At 67.6% G+C, this 22,909-nt stretch overlaps 4 protein-coding genes and 1 non-coding gene across 8 annotated transcripts; 2 read left to right on the forward strand and 3 right to left on the reverse strand.

The window, feature by feature from the left end:
- Window positions 1-335: 335 nt before the first annotated feature.
- Window positions 336-2,146, reverse strand: DCXR (dicarbonyl and L-xylulose reductase). The gene is made up of 8 exons (XM_070393198.1): window positions 2,041-2,146; window positions 1,862-1,959; window positions 1,284-1,438; window positions 1,153-1,195; window positions 971-1,070; window positions 826-890; window positions 627-744; window positions 336-520 (listed from the first exon to the last, which is right to left on the reverse strand). The coding sequence occupies exons 1-8, from the start codon at window positions 2,090-2,092 to the stop codon at window positions 417-419; spliced, it is 735 nt and encodes a 244-aa protein (XP_070249299.1). The 5' UTR covers window positions 2,093-2,146; the 3' UTR covers window positions 336-416.
- A 5,394-nt stretch (window positions 2,147-7,540) lies between these two features.
- RFNG (RFNG O-fucosylpeptide 3-beta-N-acetylglucosaminyltransferase) lies at window positions 7,541-10,876 on the reverse strand. Its single transcript, XM_070394206.1, is given in 9 exon segments — window positions 7,541-8,148; window positions 8,228-8,313; window positions 8,733-8,898; window positions 8,985-9,073; window positions 9,330-9,483; window positions 9,556-9,658; window positions 10,255-10,303; window positions 10,603-10,723; window positions 10,725-10,876. Coding segments are annotated over 9 exon segments (1,026 nt in total). The 3' UTR covers window positions 7,541-8,042.
- Window positions 10,877-10,981: 105 nt separating this feature from the next.
- On the forward strand, window positions 10,982-14,976 carry GPS1 (G protein pathway suppressor 1). 2 transcript variants are annotated; one of them, XM_070393883.1, is made up of 14 exons: window positions 10,982-11,048; window positions 11,628-11,720; window positions 11,825-12,006; window positions 12,299-12,463; window positions 12,547-12,682; window positions 12,777-12,854; window positions 12,966-13,026; window positions 13,382-13,467; window positions 13,621-13,715; window positions 13,822-13,927; window positions 13,998-14,078; window positions 14,174-14,311; window positions 14,453-14,587; window positions 14,666-14,976. In XM_070393883.1, exons 1-14 carry the CDS (start codon window positions 11,016-11,018, stop codon window positions 14,738-14,740), a joined length of 1,464 nt encoding a protein of 487 aa, XP_070249984.1. In that variant the 5' UTR covers window positions 10,982-11,015; the 3' UTR covers window positions 14,741-14,976. The 2 variants fall into 2 exon arrangements, with proteins under 2 accessions (XP_070249984.1, XP_070249986.1); XM_070393885.1 differs by having other exon boundaries at window positions 12,969-13,026.
- Window positions 14,977-15,218: 242 nt separating this feature from the next.
- On the reverse strand, window positions 15,219-19,861 carry DUS1L (dihydrouridine synthase 1 like). 3 transcript variants are annotated; one of them, XM_070395614.1, is made up of 14 exons: window positions 19,760-19,861; window positions 19,286-19,501; window positions 18,754-18,862; window positions 18,300-18,350; window positions 17,912-18,024; window positions 17,611-17,693; window positions 17,382-17,488; window positions 17,051-17,195; window positions 16,744-16,840; window positions 16,587-16,672; window positions 16,181-16,326; window positions 15,895-15,932; window positions 15,656-15,731; window positions 15,219-15,557 (listed from the first exon to the last, which is right to left on the reverse strand). In XM_070395614.1, the coding sequence occupies exons 2-14, from the start codon at window positions 19,487-19,489 to the stop codon at window positions 15,418-15,420; spliced, it is 1,395 nt and encodes a 464-aa protein (XP_070251715.1). In that variant the 5' UTR covers window positions 19,490-19,501; window positions 19,760-19,861; the 3' UTR covers window positions 15,219-15,417. The 3 variants fall into 3 exon arrangements, with proteins under 3 accessions (XP_070251715.1, XP_070251714.1, XP_070251713.1); XM_070395613.1 differs by having other exon boundaries at window positions 17,382-17,485; window positions 19,253-19,501; XM_070395612.1 differs by having other exon boundaries at window positions 19,253-19,501.
- Window positions 19,862-21,666: 1,805 nt separating this feature from the next.
- LOC138995212 (U6 spliceosomal RNA) lies at window positions 21,667-21,772 on the forward strand. Its single transcript, XR_011468542.1, has one exon. It is a non-coding gene; the product is annotated as a U6 spliceosomal RNA (small nuclear RNA).
- Window positions 21,773-22,909: the final 1,137 nt, after the last annotated feature.

Consider the following 22,909-nt stretch of genomic DNA (forward strand, 5'->3'; position numbering starts at 1 on the left):
GCACCGCTCCAGGCAGGGCCGTGACCGGAAGGCCGCGGGTGGAGAGGGCTCACTGGCCTGCAGAGCCAACTGCGAGGTTTTCAGGAACTTTGCTACTCGGTTCTTAAACAGCCAGTTAGTAACTATAGAAACTTCTGGAAGGTCCCACCTCTGGAAGGTTCCAGCCTCTCCCGGAAAGGTGGCCACATGGCCACGTCCAAAAGTCTCAGGCCCCAGAGCCAGGCTGCCACCTGCCTGGGACCCGTGGTGAATGGCCACCTCCCGACCTGGGACTCATGTCCACACCGAGCCCTGAGCTCTGGCCACCTGCCCGCAGCCCAGGAATCAGTGCGGGCTGAGCAGGAGAATCGTGTTTATTGGGGGGCGGGGGAGGGCAGGCGGGGCTCAGCAGGGAGCAGGGCTGTGGGGGGCGGGGCTCAGGTGGCCAGGAAACCCCCGTCCACTGGCACAGCAGAGCCCGTGGTCATGCTGCTCTGGTCACTCAGCAGGAAGAGGATGGCGTCCACCACGTTCTGCACCTCTGCGGGCAGAGTTGGGGGCAGGGGAGACGGGCGCTCCCTCCCTCCTCCTCGCCCAGGCAGGCCTGGGGCCCCTGGTACACCCCCCGCTGGGCTCTGCCGACTCACCCGCAAACCTGCCCAGCGGGATCCGGTCCAGCATGGCCTTCGCCTTAAGGGGGTCGCTCCAGTTGGCCTTGCCCATGGGCGTCATCACCACCGTGGGGTTCACTGTATTCACACGGATCTGTGCGGGGACGGGGGGCTCAGCACAGTGGGCTGGGGGGCCCCGGGCACCCAAGGATGGGGGTCACCCCTGCAGGCCCACCTTGTGGGGTCCGAGCTCCAGAGCCATCACCTTGGTCAGCATGTCCATGGCACCCTTGGTGGCACCTGTGAGAGGGACTGTGTAAGTGGGCGGGGCCAGCTGCAGGCTGGGGGTGGGGAGGTGGGGTGCCGCTGGGGGCACTCACAGTAGACGCTGTGGTTGGTCAGTGCCCGCTGGGAGGCCTGGCTGGACACATTCACGATGGACCCTGGGGCCCCTCGAGCGATCAGGCCCCGGGCCACGATCTGGAATTGCAGAGGCGTGAGGCCGCCGGTCCCCAGCCTGGCCCCCTCCTGCCTGGGGGGCGGCTCACCTGGGGTGGCTCACCTGGGACACCTGGATGACTGCCCGCAGGTTCACATCGAAGGAGCTGGAGGCAGAGGGTCCTGGTCAGGGACCCGGCTGCTGCTTTGGGGGCGACCCTCCCACCCAGGGGCCCTCCGCCCCCAGGGGCTCACGTGTCACACGCCTCCTTGGTGACCTCCAGGAAGGGCTGCAGCAGCGCCAGGGCGGCGTTGTTCACCAGCAGGTCCACGGGGCCCACGCCGCCCAGCGCCCGCTCCGTGGCCTCCCAGTCTCCCAGGTCCACGCACACGGTCTCTACCCCGGGGCACTGTGTTCACATTGTGGGAGGTGGCACAGCCATCGGTTTCCGTGCCGAGAAGGGGCACAGCAGGGCTTCTGCCCCACAAGGAAGGGGGGCTGGGTGTGGCTGACCTTTCAGACCAACGGGGGAGGGGGAGGGCTCCCCTAGGAGCAGGCCACCTTCTTAGGGCTCAGAACCCCCGGATGCTGAGGAAGCGGGGAGGGAGTCGGCGTGGCCTCTGGGCCCCTGAGAGTTTGGGGACCAGGAGCCCCCCCACAGTCCACTTCCCCCTGCCCTCCCCTCCCCAGCCCCCGGCTTCTAAGCTTCCTTCCAAGCCCAGGAGGCGTCGCCGTTCCCTAGGCGGCCACTCGGGAGCGCACGGAGTCTGCGCGTTAGACCACCCTCGGCCCCGCCCGCTGCCCGCTGGGCGAGGACCCGGCGGCCCCGTACCTCGCGGGCCAGGCTGTCCAGGTCGCCCTGGGTCCGGCTCACGGCCACCACCTGCACCCCCGCCGCGTACAGCGCCTGGACCGTGCTGCGCCCGATGCCTGCGGGGAGCGCGGCTCAGTGCGGGCGCCCTCGGCCCGCCGCCCTCCCCCGCGCCCAGGCCGCCCCGGCCGCCGGCCCACCTTTGCCCGCCCCGGTGACGAGCGCCCGGCGGCCCGCGAGCCCCAGATCCATGGCGTGGCCAACTGCGGACGGGACCCGAGGGCCTGGGGTTGGAGCGCGCGGGACCAGGCGGGGCCGGGGGCGGGGCCAGGCGGGCGGGGGCGGGGCCTGGATGTCCTAGTAGCGGCTCCTGCGGGGCGATTGGCCCAAAGGCCGGGCCGGGGCGGGGCGGGGCCGGGAGGGGGCGGGGCCTGGATGTCCTAGTAGCGGCTCCTGCGGGGCGATTGGCCCAAAGGCGGGGCCAGGGCGGGGCGGGGGCGGGGCCCGGACATCCTAGTCGCGGCTCCTGCGGGGCGATTGGCCCAAAGGCGGGGGCGCGGCCGGGGGGCAGCCCGGTTCCCGCCAGGCCCTGGGACAGGGTTTTACAAACTTCCGGGTCTGGCAGGTCCCCGCCAGCTCTTTTCCTCCGCGAGGGTCACTGCATCACAAAGACCCGGGTGCGGTGAACACCGTGGGGAATTCAGGGCTGATAGTTCTCGTTTTGTTTCTGAGAAGAAAAGTTTGGCGAAAGGGATCGCTTGCCCGCCGCCCCCAGACCTGGGGGGGGGGGGGGGGTCCTGGTGCCCAGAGGGAAGTTTGGACAACCAATCAGCCTGGAGAAGACTCCGATGCCGCTGAAGGTTCGCTTTAACCCCGAAGGGAATTGCACCCCCAAATCACCGGCCAGCCCACAGGCGTCCATCAGCACTTTAAACAACCCTATGGGCCTGGCCAGTGCGACCCAGCCACTGAGCATGGACCCAGGAACCGAGGTCACCGGTTGGATTCCGAGTCAGGGCATATGCCCGGGTTGCAGGCTCCATCCCCAGTAGGGGGTGTGCAGGAGGTGTTTCTCTCTCTCTCCCTCTCCCTTCCTCTCTCTCCAAAATCAATCTAAACATCTATTTTTTAAAAAGCTTCTAATGGCTAGGAAGGAACAGGTAAGGGCCATGGGGGTGCACGGTGTCCAGCAAGGGCCAGCGTTGCCTTCTGAGGCTGCAGGGTCAGCTACAGATGGGCCTGTGCTGTGCGCAGGTGTTTTGTTCTGTGGTCGTGTGGGAGAACCTGGAACCACTGCTCCGAGACCTTCTGTGGCCAGGAGGAGGGAATTGGTGATTGCAGGACCCTGGGTCACCTGGGGCTTTGGGCCCAGGGTCGTGGACGGGCTGGAGGAGAGGGTGGCCAGGCTCAGCAGGTGGCGCAGATGCGAGAAGCCCCGGGAGGGAGGCCAAGAGGGTCCTCCTGTCAGGCCCGGCCCTGTGTGCAGCCCACACCCCCCGCCACCTGGCGTTCTGCTCCTAACCTTGGACCCTGACCTCTGCCCGCCAGAGGCCGAGAGAGGGCCAACCTCCAGCTGGGCCTCCAGAAAGGCACATCGGCTTAGGTCCCTGCGGGGCTTTATCCAGAATGGTGTCTACAACCTGTCATGTGTCCCGCGACCCTTGGTGGGCCTGCTAGACAGACCTAAGCCAGCGATGGTGCAAACCCTGCTCTGGGAGGCCCTCAGACTGGCCAGAGTGTCCGCAGCACCCCCACCCCCACTCTGTGCCCTGAGCTCTCCCACCCCAGCCCCGTGCCCAAGGTTGGACACTGCACTAGTCCACCTGGCTGACCAGCTCAGGCCTCATTCCATCACACTCGGCCTTTGCGGGGTCCAGCCCCAGCGGGCCAGGGGTTCCCAAAGGTGTGGACAGAGTCGGCGAAGAATGAAGGACACAGAGACAGCGTTCAGATGATCAGCATAGCCAGGTTCTCTCTTTATTCTCCGTGGATCTTCCTGTGCCTGGCTGAGGCCACAGAGAGAGAGATCCAGAGGCAAGCTGAGCCTTTACTTTATAGTTGGAGGTAAACAAGGTAGTGGTCACCATAGTTACAGTTCTTGTGAGTTTCACTGGTTTTGGCAGCACTTGCTGCGCCTCCCTCAGCCCATTAGCTTCCCAGATAAGGTCAGGGGGTTAGAAGGTCCAGCCTAAGGGGACTGTGCCCTCTAGGCCGGGACTTGTCTGTGAGTTTGCCAACAGGTCAGTCCAAGGCTTAATCCTATGGCCGCACCCCACAGGCCTTCCAGGTGGCACAGCCATGAGGGGCCCCAGCCAGGACGGCTGGAATCCTGCGGGGCAGCAAGGCCCTCTAGGGGCCTGGCCAGGGCAGCAGGAGCAGCAGCCGGGGGACCCTCGCCAGCTTGGCTGCCCTCTCAGGGGTGGTCTTGTGTGTGTGTGTGGGGGGGGCGGGGTTCTCCCAAGGCGAAGCTGCATAACTAGATTGGCCCCATCCTCCCTGGCGCTGGCCTGGCCCCAGGGCATCTCCCCGCCCTCCGCCCTCTCCAACGGGCAGCAGTCAGATCGCAGACGCTGGGCCTCAGGGAAGGGCAGGTGGCTGCAGGCCGCCCTCCGCCGGACGGTCCCTCCTGCGACCACCAGGCGGGTCGGCGGTGGACTCCGCTGGCTTCTGGACTTGGCCCTTCTAACTTCATGGAGGTGAAATGTGAGCCCCCCCAGTCCGACCCTACGGTCCCCAGCCTCGCGGGGTGCCCCCCAGAGCCCGGGCACCCACCGGTTCCCGGAGAAAGGCCTCCGTTTATTTATTTAGGCAAATGGACCCCGCACAGCGGAGGACCCAGTGGGTGGGGACGACAGGGCCGGGGGGCCTGGCCTGGAGGGGGCGGGGCCGGTGGCGGACAGGGCCAGGGGGCGTGGCCTCAGCCTCCAGGCGGGGCGGGGCCGTCACCAGGGGGCGTGGCCGCAGCCTCCAGGCGGGGCGGGGCGTGTCGCTGGAGAAAGCCCGGCGCTGGAACTACCTCTCCGAGCTGCTTTCACCGGGTGCAGGGTGCAGGCTCAATGTAGAACCTAGAGACCTCCCTGCGCATGCAAGCCCCGCCCCAAGGGCCCACTCCTTTTGCACCAGCAACAAGTTGCTATTTTCTCTTAAAAAAACAGCAAAAAAAGCCAACCCCTCCCTAGCCCCCCGCCCCCCGCCAGCCACTCACGTGCTGGTTGCAGACGCTTGAGAGAAGCTGCTCTCCCCAGCCCCGCCCTCCCCAAGCCCCGTGGATGGTGCTCTGGGGCCTCAGCGGACCCCGCGGTGGCCAGTCCCCCAGCGCCCTCCCAGGCCCCGCCTCGCTGCTCTGCGTCCTTGCTCGCGGGGCCTGGGGCTGCTCGGGGAGGGGACTGGGCACGCACACCCCACGTGGGCACGCAGGCTCCGGCCGCAGGGAGAGGGGCGGGCAGGGGCTGCGGCGGCCAGGTGTGCCGGGCGGGCCAGGTAAGGACCACCTGGCTTTCTAGGAGAGGAGGCAGGAGGGGGTGAGGTGGGGACTGATGCTCAGCCTGCCACACACCTGAGCCCGTGTGTGTGTGTGTGTGTGTGTGTGTGTGTGTGTGTGTGAGAGAGAGAGAGAGAGAGAGAGAGAGAGAGAGAGAGAGAGAGAACGGGGGCGGGGGAGCAGGGGAGGCCTATGAGAGGGCAGGGCTGGGCCTGGACAAAGGCCCTTCAGCTCAAATTCCCTCCCTGGAGGCCTCAGGAGGAAGTTGTTTTCCCGAAGGGGTGAAGGGGTGCTGAGCAAACTTCCTAAAGCAGGCGGGCCAGGCCCTCAGGGGACGACACCTGAGCAGGTGGAGGCGGAGGCGGAGGCGGAGGGAGGCCCAGGGACGAGTGGGCTGAGGGAAGGGCCAGCCCTCGGTGCTCCCGCAAGAGTCCATTCTACAGGCGGCCGGGCAGGGCCAAGGGCCTCAGGAAGGACAGAGCCCCCACCAGCCAGGCCGCCCGCCCAGGGCCCGGCTCGGCCCCCGCCTGTCCCCACTGCCCCCCACACAACTGAGGCGTCGTCACTTGGTGTCCCACTCAGGTCCCGTGTCGCAGCCGGAACCCTGAGCTCTCCCTGCTGGCGCCTCGCCCTCCACCTCGGCTTCTCTGCCCAGGTGGGGGTGCGCTCCTGAGGGTCGCCCCCTGGGCTCCTGCGCCCCTGGTGTGGCTCTCGTGCCCACCATCTGCTCTGTCACTCATGCTCCTGACCCCGGGGAGGCAGGGGCTCCGTCATGGTTCCCTGGCACCTGCAGAGATGCCTCCAACATGTCTGCAGGGGGCGGGGTTGGCTGGCTGGCGCACGTCCTGGAACAAGGGGGCGGCCAACCTGTGGCCATGGCGGCTGCACAGTACCCTGAGGTGAGGGGGCAGGGGGGTGTCAAGGTGACAGCGGCGAAGACTTCAGCCCCTACTCCTGGCCCAGCTCCAAAGGCCCGCGGGAGTGGCTTTGTCCTGGTCACTGCTCAGGGTCCTCCTGCAGGACAGCTAAGGGGCGGACAGAACCCTAGTACTCCCTGTGCTGGTCACACAGGTGGATCTCGGGGGGACGGGGGACAGGACTCGAAGTGACGGGCCCTGGACGGCTGCTGCACCCTGGACTCTGGGGCTCCCGGGAGCTGCTGGCCAGAATCACACCTGGTGCCGGGAATGTCACCACGGGGGCTGAGGAAACCTCACCCTCCAGCGAGGACGTGAAGAGACACCTCGCACCACAGTTGGTTTTCTTCTGGACAATGGGGACCGGAGACCCGAGACCCCGCAATCCCGTCTTCCCTGAGGCCGGGGGGCCTCAGCCCGCAAGTGCCATTGCCCCAGAACCCGAGATGCCCTACTGGGCACGGAGCCAGGGTGTGGAGGGCAGCTTCCCCAAGAACCCTGCAGGACCCCGGCCTGGTCTCAGGTGGCCAGCGGTGGGCAGGGGCCACGGTCCTAAGCTGACCACCAGGGGGACAGGGAAATCCCCACGGGGAGCCCCGTGCAGAGATGGGGAGAGCTTGCCTAGGGGCGTCTGTGGGCTCAGTGCCCTTTCTGCCCAAAGTGCCTCCTGTGTGGAGGGGCACTGGGGCTCCCGGGACCAGAGCAGGGGTCCTGGGAGCTGAGCCCTGGGCGCCTTCCTGAGCCGCGTGGGGCGCACGGCCCTGAGTTGGAATGTGAGCCCCAGCCTTTCTGGTCGCGTCCGGGTCGGCCGGTGACTGTGCTTCACTCCTGAGTCCGGCCAGGCAGCAGGGGCCGAGTCTCCACATACTCGCCCCATAGGAGTGGTGAGGCGGTTGGCGAGCGTGGACGGGGGAGGGCTGTGGGCAGATTCCCTCTGCCAAGGACCAAGCGCTCCTGGGCTGGGAAGTGCTCCTCTGACCACCAAGACCGTGTGGGTGAGTGGAAGGCGAGGCCCTTGGGAAAAGCCGCCAGCTCCTCCCGGATGAGGCCTGGGCAGTGGGTGGGCAGGGATGCAGAGCTCGGGGGGAGGGGGGGCAGCCAGCCTCCTGACCACAGCTGACACCCTGAGGCCCCACCCCTCCCAGGGGCCTGCAGACGCTGCCTCACACACAAGTCCAAGTCCAGGAGCCAGAGCCCTGGGTAGGGGCTGCGGCTCAGTCCCCCTGTGGGCTGAACTGCAGGGGCGGGGCCTCTCGGGGAGGAGCCAGGAGCTGCCGGGTCCATTGAGACAGGAGCCAAAAGGAAAGTAACAAACTCTTATTCGCTTGTTGCAACAGCACAGCGAGAGGCAGGGAGGGCGCTGCGCCCTGCACCCTCACCACCCGGAAGGCACAGGCCGGGGGGCAGCGCGAGGCCGTCCCGCGAAGAGAGCCCACCAAAGGCTCCTGTCTCCTGGACTTGCAGCCGGGAGAGTCCAGGACTGAGGGCTGAGGCAGAGTGGAGGGGGGTCTTCAAGGTCCCCAGGAAGGAGTCTGGCTGAGGAGCCCGAGAGGGGCCTGCCCGCGGGGTCCCCCAACATGCGGCCTCCAGGTGGAGATGCCCAGAGCACGGCTGGCTGGGCCTCAGCCCTCGAGCGCCACTGCCCCGGAGACTGAGAAGCCCTGCTGGGCACGGAGCCAGGTGCGGGAGGGCCGCTCCCCCCAGGAACCCGCAGGGAAAGCCTCGGGGAGCCCACTCCTCAGGGCCCGGTCACCTGGGCCAGCGGCGTGGCAGGGAGTCAACTGAGGCCAGGAGGCCGCAGGCTTCATCCGAGAGCCACCCCCTGGGTCAGGGGTCGAGGGTCACTTAGAGGTGAGGTCACAGGACACCAGTCCGTGTCTGGGTAGAGAAGGCAGTGGACGGACTTAAACCTGAGAAAGGGGGTGAGGTGTCAGGGTCGAGGGAAAGGCAGCGGCTCAGAGCTCCTCCCCACGGCCCAGGCCCACTCACCGCGTGGGGTCCTGCTGCAGGCTGAAGCCTCCGGCCACGTTCACCACGTTCTGGGGGTTCTCAGGACCCCCGTAGCTCAAGGTCACCTGGGAGGGGAGGACTTGCTCTCCGTACGTCCCCTCCAGGGTCCCCACCCGCCTCAGGGTCTGGGCAGGAGGGCCCTTGGTCCCCGGGCCTCGGGGGCAGGTCTGAGAGCGCTGAAGGGTGCCGGGCTGAGCGGTGCGGCTGGAGGACAGCTGGTGTCCCCTGCCCCAAGCCATCTGCTGTCCCAGGGACCTGGCCTGGGACTCCCATCACCACCCAGACCACTGCCCGCGCCCTGCGGCCCCGTCACCTGGGAAAGCAGTGGCTGCCCCTTGCAAACGAGCCCCCACAGGAAACGGGCGCCCCACCACACCTGGACCCACCTGGCCACTCCCACTCCCTCCCCAGCCCTGGCTCCGCTGGGACAGCTTCTCGGCCAGGCCCTCCGACACCCGCCCAGGCTCCCGGGCCCCGGGCCCACCTGCTGGAGCACGGAGCGCGGTGGCAGCCTCCGCAGGTTCTCCAGGTGGGAGTGGAACAGCGGGCAGTGCCGCAGGCGCGAGCCCAGCAGCCCCTCCACGATGTAGCCCACCGTGCAGTCGTCTGGCAGCCGCACCCGCTCGGCCGTGCTCATGAAGCTGCCCAGGCTGGGGGACGGGGGGACGGAGGGGGTCAGCGCTGCCCGCCCTCAGCACCACCTCCTCGGGCAGCAGGCGCCCCCGCGGCCCCTCACCTGGCCCACGGGCTCATCTTGAGGGCAAGGCCTCTGCTGAGGCAGAACCCGGCCCCGCCGGTCGCGAACCAGAACTTGACCGTGGTCACCTGGGGAGGAGGGAGCTGCCAGTCAGAGCGAGAGCTCGCCGCCCCGCCTCTGTGCCTGGGCACCCCGGGTGTCACCATAAGCTGCTCCTGAGCAGCGCCTGGTCCAGGCGGCAGGAGCCCCCGGGCACCAGGAACAGGGCTGTGGCCGCCTGGGTGCCCGTGGCCCCAGCGCCTCCCACAGAGCCTCCTGGCCGGCCCGCTCCCGACAGGCCCCACCTGGCGGCTCAGGCCGGCCCCTCCCGGCCCCAGTGCTCACAGTTCCCCCTCCTAGGACCCTCTCGGTGGCCTCGATGGGGTGGTCCAGGCTGGGCCGCCCCAGGTAGACGTCCTGGCTGGGCGAGAAGGTGGACAGCAGCTGCATCAGGCCCTCGGGGTTCACGTAGTTGTCGTCGTCCACGTGGCAGAACCACCTGCGAGGGGGGCAGTCTCAGCAGCCGGCCGGTGGGCGCCCGGGGCTCCCCAGGGGCGCGGCCACCACACACTTGCGTCCGGACTCGATGAACTGGTCGTACTCCACCGCCATCTTGCAGCACAGCGCCTGGCGGGTGTGCGCGGCCGAGCAGTTGGTGTTGACCACGCGGCTGCCTGGTTGGAGGCACAGGACGTGTGAGGGCGGAACCAGGCTCCTCGAGGTCAGGGCCAAAGCTGGCTGTCAGGCCCGGGGCTGAGCACCGACCCAGGAACCAGGAGGTCCCGGTTCCATTCGGGTCGGGGCACAGGCCCGGTTGCCCACTCGATCCGCAGTGGGGGGCGCGCAGGAGGCAGCCGGCCCACGACTCTCATCGTGGATGTTTCTTCTAATCTCTCCCTCTCCCTCTCGGAAATCAATAAAAACATATATTTTAAAAAGTGGCTGTCGGCAGGTTTGGTGCCTGGCTCTGCTCAAGGCCCGCGGGCCGGGTCCAACCACAGCCCTGGTGGGGGCCGCACCGGCTGACCCGGCTGCTGACCTGGGCCCGCCTGGCACCCAGCGTGGACGCCCACCGGGAAATGGGCCGGAGCTGGGACCCCCTGACTGGTGGGGGACGTGGGAGGGGCGGCCTGGGAGCCTGCTGTGGCCGGGGAGGCGGTGGGAGGCTGGGACCCTGAGCAGGCGGCACCCCGTTGGGGCGCAGCCGGGGGACGTGAGCCCTGGACCCGGGCAGCTGGCGGGGGGGGGGGGGGGGGGGGGGGGCACTCACCCGCCTGGAGCTGCAGGTCCGGGTCGTCCCCGTCGGTGAAGATGAAGGTCTGGGGGGAGAGCAGCTGTGAGGTGCAGGCCGGGCCCTGGCCCCAGGGATGGAGGGGGCTGCGGGGGGGCCTCCGAACCGGGTCCCCAGGCCGGACCTGGGCGGGACGTGGGGTCCGGCGGGGAGAGGGGGTGCCCGGCTCCGCCCGTGCCGTCCAAACCGGCACTCACGGAAGTTTCCCCGGCTTCGCCCCGTGCCCGCCGGGAGGGCACCCCAAGTCTCCCCAAGCCTGGAGCGCAGGAGGGGCAGGAGGGGGGCCGCTGGGCCGCGACGCGGGCGGGGGGCGGGGGGCGGGCGCACCTGCGGGCGGGCGCGGGAGATCCAGGTGCGCAGCAGCAGCTGCAGGCGCGGCCCGTGGTTCCTGCGCGTCGTCTTGACGGCGATGAAGACGTCCTCGGGCCGCAGGCGGGGCGCGGGGGCGGGGGGGCGCGCGGGGGCCGGGGGCGGGCATCGACGGGGGCGCGCGGGCCGGGGCGGGCGCGCGGGGCAGCGGCAGCGGCAGCAGCAGCAGCGCGGCCAGGGCGGCGGCCAGCGCGAGGCAGGCCCGGCACAGCGCCCCCCGAGCGCGGCTCATACGGCCGCCGACCCGCCGGCCGCGCCCGGGCCAGGAGCGCCGCGGCCCCTTTAAGAGCCGCCCCGCCCGCGCCGCGACCCGGAAGCGGAGGCCGCGCTGCCCCGGAAGTGGACGGCGCACCGCGGCGGGCTGGGCCAAGATGCCGCTGCCGGTTCAGGTGTTTAACTTACAGGTAACGAGCCGCGGCCCGCGGCCCCTTCGCGCCCCAGCCGCCGGGCCGGAGCCGAGGCCGAGGCCGGCCGAGCGGCCCGCGCGTCCGCCCCCGCCCCGCAGTCTGGTCCCGCGCGTCGGGCGGGTCCGAGGCGCTCACGCTCTCCCCCCGCAGCCGCCGGCCTGCTCGCTCCGTGTCGGGGGCGGGGGTGCGGGCATCAGGACGGGATGCGCGGGGGCCCGGGCCCCGCCCATCGCGGCGGGACGGACGGCTGCCTGCCGGGCACGGCCGGGGACTGCGGCCTGAGCGCCAGCCTGTCGGCCTGGACGCTGCTCCACGAGGTACCGTCCGGGCTTGGGCCCGGCCGGAGGCAGCACCGGCCGCTCGGGACGCTCCCGGGTGGAGGTCGCGCGGAGGAGGCTGCGCCGGATGGTGGCGGGGCCGCCCCCCTCCGAGGGGGCTTAGCATCGCCCTGCGAGGAACCCTCAGACGGCGGTGCCGAGCCGGGGCGGGAGGCGGGCAGCGTGGGCTCCGGGCACAGGGAGGGGCGCCCGCCCGCCCCGGGCAGCCCGGGCCCGAGGTGACGGGCGCCTGTTGCAGGGGGCGGTGGAGCCCATGCAGATCGACGTGGACCCGCAGGAGGACCCGCAGAACGCGCCCGATGTCAACTACGTGGTGGAGAACCCCACCCTGGTAGGAGCCCGGGGCGCAGCGCGGCCGGTCCAGGCCGGGCACATGGGACCCTCCAGCCCAACCTCCCGGGCTCCTGCGCGGCCCTGACGCAGCCCCCTCCGCAGGACCTGGAGCAGTACGCCGCCAGCTACAGCGGCCTGATGCGCATCGAGCGGCTGCAGTTCATCGCTGACCACTGCCCCCCGCTGCGGGTGGAAGCCCTGAAGATGGCCCTGTCCTTCGTGCAGAGGACCTTCAACGTGGACGTGTACGAGGAGATCCACCGGAAGCTCTCGGAGGCCACCAGGTGAGGCCGGGACCTCGGAGGAGGTGCCCGCCTGGCTGGGGGGGGGGGCGGGGCACTCCTGTGCCTGCAAGGCCAGCCCCACCCCCACGCGGTCACTGCGGCGGAGCCCGGCCGCCCTTGCTGAAGAGCCGGGAGGGGCGGCGGGCATCCTGGCGAGGCTGCTCTGGCTCCGCGGCCACAGCACTCATCCCGTGGGCCTCCCCCCGCACGGTCCGTGCTCCCTGCCCACTGGGTGCGCCCACCAGGGGCCCTCCGGCTGGCACATCAGCCCTGACGGCCCGTACTCCCGCAGGGACCTGCAGAGCGCGCCGGACGCCATCCCTGAGAGCGGGGTGGAGCCCCCGCCCCTGGACACGGCCTGGGTGGAGGCCACGCGGAAGAAGGCCCTGCTGAAGCTGGAGAAGCTGGACACGGACCTCAAGAACTACAAGGGCAACTCCATCAAGGAGAGCATCAGGTGCCCCTGGTGGGCGGGGAGGCTGGCAGGGAGGCCGGGGCCACGCCGGGGCCAGGCACGTGCACTCACCGCCCGGCCCGCAGGCGCGGCCACGACGACCTGGGCGACCACTATCTGGACTGCGGGGACCTCAGCAACGCCCTCAAGTGTTACTCCCGGGCCCGGGACTACTGCACGAGCGCCAAGCACGTCATCAACATGTGCCTCAACGTCATCAAGGTGGGCGCGGGCGCGGGCGCAGGGGGGCGGCCGGGCATGCCCTGGCCGGGTGCCCCAGGCTGAGTCTGTCCCCGCCCCCCCGCCCGCCCTCCAGGTCAGCGTCTACTTGCAGAACTGGTCTCACGTGCTGAGCTACGTCAGCAAGGCCGAGTCCACTCCCGAGATTGCAGAGGTAACCAGGCCTTGCCCCCCCCACCACTGCCGCCCCGTGGGCCTGGTCAGCCTGGCAGTCGGGGAGGGTGTGGAGGCACAAGTGGCTCATATGTGTCGCCTTCCCCTGCAGCAGCGAGGGGAGCGGGACAGCCAGACCCAGGCCATCCTCACCAAGCTGAAGTGTGCTGCAGGTGAGGGCCGGGCTGGGCACGGGGGCCCCCCACGGACCCCGGGCGCCTCCTCGGAGGTGGCCTGTGTGCTTGTGCTGCTGTCCTCACAGTTGGGCAGACCCTTGTGCCCCACGCATAGGTGGCCGCTGCCCGGCTCAGGTCCCAGTGCAGGCATCGCCTCTGACGGTCACGGTCAGGGCCAGTCCCCACCTGAGTCCCCTGCAGCCGTGACCAGCTGTGCTGGCTCCCGGGCGCCCGGCCCAGGACGGGACCACCTGGTGCCACTGCCGTCACTCACCTCACGGCAGAACTTGTCCCTGGGGCGGAGGCAGCCCTGGAGCCGGCGGTCTCACGCTCCCTCCCTCCCTCCCACCAGGGCTGGCGGAGCTGGCTGCGCGCAAGTACAAGCAGGCGGCCAAGTGCTTCCTGCTGGCCTCCTTCGACCACTGCGACTTCCCCGAGGTGAGGGGCATCTTGGCAGGAGGGCTCCTGGCTGGGCTCCTGGTGGGGGGTCTCTCCCAGCAGCACTCAGAGTGGGTGTGGGGGGCCAGCCCTGGCTCTGGGCTTTCCTGCCTTTTGTCCCGACGGGCAGTGACCCCTGTCCCTGCCCCTCAGCTGCTGTCCCCCAGCAACGTGGCTGTGTACGGCGGCCTTTGCGCCTTGGCCACCTTCGACCGGCAGGAGCTGCAGCGCAACGTCATCTCCAGCAGGTGGGGGTGCAAGGCCCCGTGTCCCCGGCCACCATCCTCTGGGGGTGCAGGGTAGACGGCGGAGGGAGGGGGAGACAGGGCGGCTCTGAGGAGGTGGACCCCGCAGCTCTTTCAAGCTTTTCCTGGAGCTGGAGCCCCAGGTCCGGGACATCATCTTCAAGTTCTACGAGTCCAAGTACGCCTCGTGCCTGAAGATGCTGGACGAGATGAAGGTGAGGGCTGCCGGCTGGAGGCGGGGAGGGCGGGGCTGGGGCTGCAGCTCCTGACCCTCTTCCTCGTCAGGACAACCTGCTCTTGGACATGTACCTGGCCCCCCACGTCAGGACCCTGTACACCCAGATCCGCAACCGCGCCCTCATCCAGGTAGGTGGGGGGGGGGGGGGGGGGGGGGGCGCAGGCCCAGGTGGGGCCATGGGTGCACCTGGAGGCCGGGCAGCTGATGCCCGCCTGCCCTGCAGTATTTCAGCCCCTACGTGTCGGCTGACATGCGCAGGATGGCCACCGCCTTCAACACCACGGTGGCCGCGCTGGAAGACGAGCTGACACAGCTCATCCTGGAGGGGCTCATCAACGCCCGCATCGACTCCCACAGTAAGGTGGGTCCCCCACGCTAGGCGGCCCCCGGGCACGGCGGTCCCAGCGAGGTGGGTCCCCCACGCTAGGCGGTCCCCGGGCACGGCGCTCCCCGTGGCAAGGCGGGGGGATCTGGTCCCACTGACCTGCCGCCGACCCTGCAGATCCTATATGCACGCGACGTGGACCAGCGCAGCACCACCTTTGAGAAGTCCTTGCTCATGGGCAAGGAGTTCCAGCGCCGTGCCAAAGCCATGATTCTGCGGGCAGCCGTGCTGCGCAACCAGATCCACGTCAAGGTGAGGGCGGGCGGCACGGGGGACGGGCGGCACAGCCGGGCACACACACCTGGGCCAACCGCCTTGTCTCCACTGCAGTCCCCTCCCCGCGAAGGGAGCCAGGGGGAGCTGACGCCCGCCAACAGCCAGTCCCGGATGAGCACCAACATGTGAGGGTGCCCGCCGGGCCCTCCAGGAGGATCTGCACACCCTGCCCCACTCCCAGCACCTCTGGAGGAGCCGCTGGGTTCCCAGCCCCGGCCCTCTGCCTGGACGCCTGTGTGACCCCATCTCTGCTTGCCCCACGGAGGAGGGGTGTCTGGAAGGCGAGGCCTCAGGGCCTCCTGCTCTCACATGTGGGGTTGCAGACAGTTGTGAACCTTAGTCCATTAAAAGCAGCCTCCCCTGAACTGTTCTGTGTCTGGCTCTTGGGGTTGGGCTGTGGGCGGGGGTGGGGGGCAGGGCAGGCCTTGTCCCTGGGCCCCTTGCATCGCGGCAGCAAAGGCCCAGCCTGTGCAAGGCTGAACGCACCCTCCGGCCCTGGTCCAGGGCGGCCTCTGGCTGACCTGGGTCCAGGCAGGAGGGGCTCCTCCCTCCCAGCGGGCTGTGGCCGGGGCACGCTGGCCGGGGCGGCACTGGCGCACTCTGCACGCACGTCTCTGAAGGTTTATTGTTCACTTTAGGGCACACGGCGCGAGGTCAGGGCAGGTCCAGCCTGGGAACACTCGCCGGGCCGCGCTCAGCCCGGTGTGGCCGAGGGTGTGGAGGAGCAGGAGGTTCCCTGAGTGAAGGCGTCTCCTTAGGGGTGGGGGGCTTCGCAGTCCTGAGCCCGGAGGGGCGGGCGGCGGCCTTCAGGCCAGGGCACTGCCCAGGACCTCGGGGAAGCCGCCTGGGTCCCCGGGTCCCGCCTGCGGGGGCTCCTGCAGCTGGGGCTGGGCCCCCTTCCAGGCCAGCGATTTCTCCAGTTTGGTTTTAAAAAGCAATCCGTGACCTGGCAGAGGGGGTGGGGAGGAAATGGGGCTCAGGTCACAGGTCCCACTGGCCGAGGGGTCGGGGGAGGGAGTAAGGGCTCGGTGGCAAGTGCCTCACCTGGGCAGTCCGCAGTCTCTTTGAAAGCTCGCTTCTTGCAGCAGCCCCGGCACAGGTTAAACACACACCTGTTGCCCTGGACACAGAAAAGCTACTGAGCTGTCTAGTGGGCTGTGCTGAGGCCAGGGCCTCCCAGGCCCCCGGCTGTACTCCCTGCAGACCAAGGGTTAGCAGGGACCACCCTGCCCACGCCCCTGGGGCTGAGCCCCGCTGGGCAGCACTGCAGAAGGGCAGCTCACCTTGGGGTTCCCACACTGGTCGCACTTTGCGTATTTTGCTGGGAAAGGAACACAAGGGGGTCCTGGTAAGCCAGGTGAGCAGCCCCCCACGGCCCCACGCAAAGCCTGCGGGCCCCCATTTGCTGGGGCCCCCACATGCAGACTTGGTGCCCAGAACCCCAGCCCTCGTCCTTCCCCCCAGGGCTCAGACTCTGCGGCCATGGCTGGGTCTCCCAGTCCCTCAGGAAGGCGGTCCCAAGCCCACAGCCTCTCCGGGTGCCTCAGGGCGGCAGCTGCCACAGCTTACGCTTGAGCGAGGGGTCGAAGGTCTTGTGGGGGTTCCTCAGCTGCTTCTTCTGCTTGTTCTTGGACAGGACGTCCGCGCCGCCCTCCTCCTCCTCCAGGGCCCGCTTACTGCGGGCGCCTGTGTTCTCCTTGCTCCCCTCCTTGGGCCTGGACGGGCAGGGCAGGGGCAGAGCTGAGAGGCCCCACGTCCAGGCTCTCAGGCTGCCGCTGGGCCAGCGTGGAGCCACGGGCACCGGGACTCTGGGGTCTGGCCTCTGGGCCTAGGCCGGGCTGTGGCCCCGGATGGGGTCAGAGGGAAAAGATGTAAAACCTCAGCGCCCACGAGTAGGGGAGCCGCTGGGCACCCGGGAGGATGGGGCAGAGCCCTCCCGTGCCTGCCCGACCCGCACCCGCGCCCGCACGCTCACCCCGGCCGGAAGTAGGGCTGGCAGATCCAGTGGAAGAAAGGCAGGCCGCCCGAGGGCTCCTCCCCCTCCTGCCGCGACATGTCCTCCTGCAAAAGGCCAGGGTCCCCGTCACCAGCCAGTCTCGGAGGCACCAGGCGGCTCCCAGCCCTGCACATGCCTGACACCGCAGCTTCAGCTCCTGGCTCACGGCAGCCACGCCCTCCAGGGTCTTCGCCTTGGCGAGCTCCTCGCGAAGCTGCTGGTGCACCTGCAGCCTGAGACAGACGCCATGAGCGGGCCTGCCCCCCAACTGAGCCCCGGGCCTCGGGGAGCTGCCCTCTCCCACCCAGGCTGCCTCCCCGTCACCCAGCCCCTCAAGGCCTGATTTGGTGGCCAACCACCGATACGTTTCTGGAGACCTCGCCTGGAAACCCCCAGTGCCCAGGTGGGGCTCAGGCGGACGGGTCTGCCTCGGGGGCACTCACGTGTGGTGCCACAGCTTGAAGAGGTGGGCCCGGACGCAGGACAGCGGGCAGGGGTGCTGGCGCACCAGGTCCAGGTACTCCTCGGCCAGCTCCCACACGGCGGGGCTGCGGCCCTCGAACAGCGCGGGGTTGTGCAGGTTGCCCTCTGCGGGAAAGGGAGGGGCTGAGCTCAGGGTGCTCATAACCTCAGAGGGACCCCCACCCCTGCCCCATCACACCAAGGGCAAGGCTGCTGCCAGCTCAGGGCATGAGGACAGCGCGAGGCCCGAGGCTGTTCAGCTGGGCCGGTGGCGTCACGATGTGGACACCGTGGGCGGTGGCGCGGCCTCACCTGCACTCATGACCCCCTGCACCCCCGTATCCCGCAGGCAGCGCTCCACGTCCTGCAGGCACTGGATGTTCCCGTTGGCAAACACAGGGATGGCCACGGCCTTCCTGCTGGGGAGCAGGGGGGCACTCAGCCGAGGAGACTGGGGCCACCCTCAGGCAGCACCCAGCCCCGACGTACCCCGGTCGCCTAGAGGGCCGTGTCTCGGGCGGGGAGGCCCCACCCCACTCACCGCACGGCCCTGATGTGCTCCCAGGACGCGGCGCCGGACAGAGGCCCCTTCTGCTCCTTGGTACGCCCGTGCACTGTCAGCAGCTAGGACACAGCAGGGCTGGCTCAGCGCCACGCCGCGTGGCTCTCAGTTCCTGCCCCCCGACCCCGCCGAGGCTGCCCTCGGGGCCAGCTGACGCCCTGCGGGGCGACCAGGTGCAGGGGAGGAGCCTGGTCCCCGTCAAGGCCACTGTGACTCCTGTCGCCCCCAGAGGGTGAGCTCTCCTGGGACACACCTGGGAGCAGCACCCCCGGCCCCTCACCTGGCAGCCGGCCTTCTCCAGCATCTGGGCGTACCTCACGGTCTTGTCAATCTCTGGGAAGACCCGGATCTTGCACGTGACCGGGACAGAGAGCTGCTCGTGGGCCCGCTGAACTGCGGAAGGAGGTGGCTTCTGAGAAGCGGGTGCTCACCCTTGGGAGGTGGTGGGGACCCACAGCTAAGCCCCAAAGCAGCACAGGCCCAGTGCAGACGGCTGCCACTTGACGCAGCCGAGAGACCCGCCTCCACACCCCCAGGGCAGTGGAGCCGCCAGGACTGGGCGAGGACCCTGCCCCCTGCACGCGACAGGCCGACAGGGGTCTCTGCTGGCCACTGTCCTCTCCTCCGCCCAACCACACGCAGCCCGTCCCCCACACGTGCCCACTCACTCATTCTCTGGAGCAGGTCCCACTCCTCCTGCAGGAAGGCGCCGTAGTGACCTGCAGTGACAAAGGTGGCCGTCGTCCCCCTCCTCCCGTGTCCACACCGGCTGAGAGCCGACCTCCAGGCTGGCCCCGCTCCCTGCACGGGCCTCGGGCCGGGGCTCCCCGAGGGGGTGTCTCCAGGGAGACGGCCACTGAGCAGCTTCTCAGCGTCAGACTTGGTGGCTGTTTGCCCAGCTGCCCAGGCTCAAGGGCGCCGAACGGCAGGCCCGCCCCACAGTCTCTGACCACCAGCCACTCCCCAGGCCCCACCCAAGGGGAACAGCCACTGGGGCTGCGGCAGCAAAACACATTCATCCAGGGGGAGCCCCTCCACTTCCCAGGCACGTGGGCGAGTGAGGGGCCGCCGAGAGCCCGCGGGCCTGCCCCACCTGGAGCCTCGCCCGGCCCCGCGACTCACCCCGCTTGGCTATCATCTGGGGGCAGCCCAGGTTCAGGTCGATGGCATCACAGTAGTCCTGCGCCAGGAGCGCCGCCTGGACAAACACCTCCGGGTCGTTGGCACAGAACTGGGGGAGACGGGACCGTCACCAGGAACCGGAGCCAGGCCCTGGCCCTTGGCGGCCCACGGGGTTCACGTGGGGTCCCAGTGGGGGCGTGTCCCAGGGGCTGACGACAGGCTGGCCTCCCGTCCTAAATGCTTACAAAACGACTGAGTTGGGACACACGGCCCCCTCCCCCCTCCCTGTCCGGGTGAAGGGCAGCGTGAGGGGCCCGGGGGCTACAGCCCTGTCCTGGCAGCCAACTGTCCATTCGCCAAGGTCTGAGCAAGCAGCGCCCGAGGGGGTCGAGCTCTGAGAAAGAGCTGCAGGTGGGCCCGGCTGCCACGGCACAACCCCCCCCCATCAGAGCTGAGAGCCAGGTGCTCCCCGGGGTGTGTGCGGCTCGGGGCCCCGCACCTGCACAATGAGGGGCCGGTCCTCGGGGCACACCTCGCAGTACAGGTTCTCCTTCCGGTAGTTGGCGTCGCGGACGAAGACCTGGGCGTGCAGCATGGGCGTGTAGCAGAGCTGGGCCCCGTGGCGGCGACTCAGCAGCCTCCAGGCCAGCTCGCTCTGGTCCACCATGGGGGCCACCACGTGGCGGGCCCCCCCGAGCGTGCGGCTCCAGAACTCGAAGCCCTGCAGCTTTGGCATCTCGTCTCCACCCTGCGGCGGGGGAGGGGGTCAGCGGCCGGAGCAGGAGGGGGCGGGCCCCGGAGACCTGAACCCGGCCGCCGCCCAGCCCTCGGGTGTCACAGGTGAGCTCAGGTGCAGCCCCTGCTCCCCCGGCGGGACCACCTCTCCGCACCGGGACCGGGCCCGGCCCGGGCCCGCTCCTCCCCCGGAGCCGGCTGCGGCCGCCAGCGCTTTAGTGACCGCGAGCCCAGCGGTGCGGCCACGGGCAGGACCCCGCGGGAAGCGCACCTGAGGGGCCAAGCTCGGGGCGGGGTCCTCGGGGCGGCGTGCGGGGCTCCGGGTTCGCGCAGAGCCGCTGCCACGGGGCCGCAGCCGAGCCCAGGGCTCCGCGCCGGGGCCGCCGGAAGGTGCCTCCGCCAGGGCGGTCCGGGCGGCCCGCGGTGCAGCCGGAAATGCGCCCTCGGGAAACCGAGCCCTGCCGAGGAGAGGCCCGCACGCGAGGAGGGCCGGATCGGGGTCGGAGGTCAGAGGCCGGAGCTCGGCTCGGCCCTGCGGGAGCCCGGTCCGAGCACGTGGTCCCGGTCTCCCCACCAACTCCTGCGCCCAGGCCCCGCCTCCTCACTCCGCGCCCCAAAAAGCTCGGGCTGCCCAGCCCCTTCCCGGGTCCCTGATGGTCGGAGTCCCGGCTCCTGCGTGACCGAGGTCAGGGTCAGAGTCAGGGTCAGGGTCAGGGTCAGGGGTCCGGGCCAGGGGTCAGGGTTCAGGGTCAGGGTGACAGCGCGGAGGCAGACGCTGGGGCTGGGAATCGAATCGGCCTGGAGGTGCCAAGGCGCACAGGACCCCATTGTTCATGGGTGTTCGCGGAGGAGCTGCGGGTGGGCCGGTGTTGCAAGAAGAAAAGCAGCTGTGAAAGGACGAGAGCCCGGCGGCGGCCCAGGGGCCGAGCGGCGACCTGTGAACCAGGAGGTCAGGGTTCGACGGCGAGTTCGATCGCGGGTCGGGGCCCAGGCCCGGCTGCGGGCTCATCCCCAGTGGGGGGCGTGCAGGAGGCGGCCCATCCGTGGTTCTCTCTCATCATCATGTTTCTGTCTCTCTCCCTCTCCCTTCCTCTCTGAAATCAGTAAAAATATATTATTTTTAAAAAGGTAGGCCCTAACCGGTGTGGCTCAGTGGATAGAGCGTTGGCCTGCGGACTGAAAGGTCCCGGGTTCGATTCCGGTCAAGGGCATGTACCTTGGTTGTGGCCACATCCCCGGTAGGAAATGTGCAGGAGGCAGCTGATCGATGTTTCTAACTCTCTAGCCCTCTCCCTTCCTCTCTGTAAAAAATCAATAAAATATATATAAAAATAAAAAGGTAGCTGTGCCTTGGGGCCTGGATGGGTCCGTGGCTCCGAGAAGACGGTGCTTTGAGGACGAAGGACAGGACGTGCTGATTTGGTTGCTGCGCCGGCCCCTGGCCCCTGGGGAGTTGCCTCAGGAATGCTGACCACTCTCCAGCCCCGGGCGGGCGGAGCTGGGTTTCACACCGGTAAACATTAATGGCCTTGTTATGGGACTTCAAGATCCTGGAGGGAGACACACGGACCAGACCCTGCAGCCATCCCGCTCCCCCGCTCGCAGCCTCTCCTCCCCATCCCTGCGTGAGCAGGTTTTCATGGACGCCCTGCTGCCCCCATGCTGCCTGCGTTACTGGAATAAACGCTCGTGTAGGCCTCAACCCTGTCTCTGCTACAGTCAAGACAACAGTGGGCACATTGTCACAGCAGCCATTCCAGGACCCCAGCAGTTGACGAAGGGCAGAGACTTTTTAAGTTACCCAATGCCAGTGAGCGCTAAGAACATGGGCTCTGCGGGGTTTTTTATGGGCCCCTTTCATTTCCTCCCAGGAGGGCCGGTCTGGGGACCCGCAACTCCTACGTAGGGAGAAGAATGCTTGGCCTGGTGTGCGAGGGCGTCTTTATCAAGAACAGATGTGAGCCCAGCCATCATGGCTCAGTGGCTGAGCGTCCACCTATGCACCCGGAGGTCGGCGTTCGATTCTCCGTCAGGGCACACTCCGGGGTGGCAGGCTCGATCCCCAGTGTGGGGCGTGCAGGAGGCAGCCGAGCCAGGATTCTCTCTCATCATCGATGTCTCTCTCCCTCTCCCTTCCTCTCTGAAATCAGTAAAAATATAGTTTTAAAAAATAAAATAGTGCTGGTTTCGGCAGCACAGACACTAAAATGGAAAAGGTAGAAGGAAGATTAGCATGGCCTCTTGCAAAGGTGACACACAACTTCGTGAAGCACAAAAAAATAAACTAATAAATAAAACCCCATAAACTAGGAATAGAGGAACTTTCTAAACATGGCAGAGAATCTAAAAAAAAAAAAAAAAAAGACACCAAAACCACATTACTATCCCAGGTGCTGATGGGAAACGCCTTTCTTCCGAGGTCAGGATGCCTGCTCTCCCAGCCTTCCTCAAAGCAGCGCTGGCAGCTCAACCAGCTCAATAGGCAAGAAAAGAAAGAAAAGGTGTGTGGAGAGGAACAAGGAACGCCCCTGTCTGCATACGGTGCGATTGTCTACAGAGAAACCCCTAAGGAACCTAAAAGAAAACAAACAGCCCAGTCCGACCAAGCGAGCCCAGTAAGGTTAGCACACAAACATCCACCGCAATTTTTAGAGAATAGTCGACTAGAGGGAGGGAGAGGGAGAAACACTGATGTGATCCGCTGCCTCCCGCACGCCCCCCACTGGGGATCGAGCCCGAAACCAGGGCCTGTGCCCTGACCGGGAATCGAACCGTGACCTCTTGGCTCCTGGGTCCACGCTCAACCACTGAGAACACTGGCCAGGCCATAAGTTCATTTTTTCCAATAGATGCAGGGCTATTCTGGTTGTCTACTTCTTCGCCTTGTGTGGGATTTGCTCACTTCATTTAAGTTGTTTGGCATAAAGTTGTTCATAATAATCCTTGTGTATAATCTTAGTGATATCACCTGTCACCCCGCCCACACACACACACACCCAAGCTCTCTCTGGCCTAAGGTTTATGAATTATTGGTTCTCACAGAACTAGTGTGTGTGTGTGTGTGTGTACGCACACGTGCGCCCCAAAACCTGGGAATGAATCTAAGAACTAGTCTTGGTTTCACTCATTTTGCTTTTTACGTGGATTTTTACTCTGAGGTGTTAGTTCCTCTTGTAGTTTGGGTCTCATTTGATCGTTTCTTCTTTAGTTTCTTAAGGTGGAATCTGAAGTCACTGATTTGAGAAATGGCTTCTTTTTTGACGCTGGCCTTTCCTTCCTGCTATTGACCTCCCCTGAGCACCGTGTGAGCCGAATCCCACATTTTTACACGTTTCAGTTTAAAACCCTAATTTGCACGCTGATCTCTCCTTTAACCAGTTAGAAGGGGTTCCTAAGTGTTCGAGGAGAGTCAAGGGCTTTT

This window comes from Myotis yumanensis, unplaced genomic scaffold (assembly GCF_028538775.1).
Source record: "Myotis yumanensis isolate MYYU_CA2020_CCGP unplaced genomic scaffold, mMyoYum1.0.hap1 SCAF_16, whole genome shotgun sequence".
NCBI classification, from domain to species: Eukaryota; Metazoa; Chordata; class Mammalia; order Chiroptera; family Vespertilionidae; genus Myotis; species Myotis yumanensis.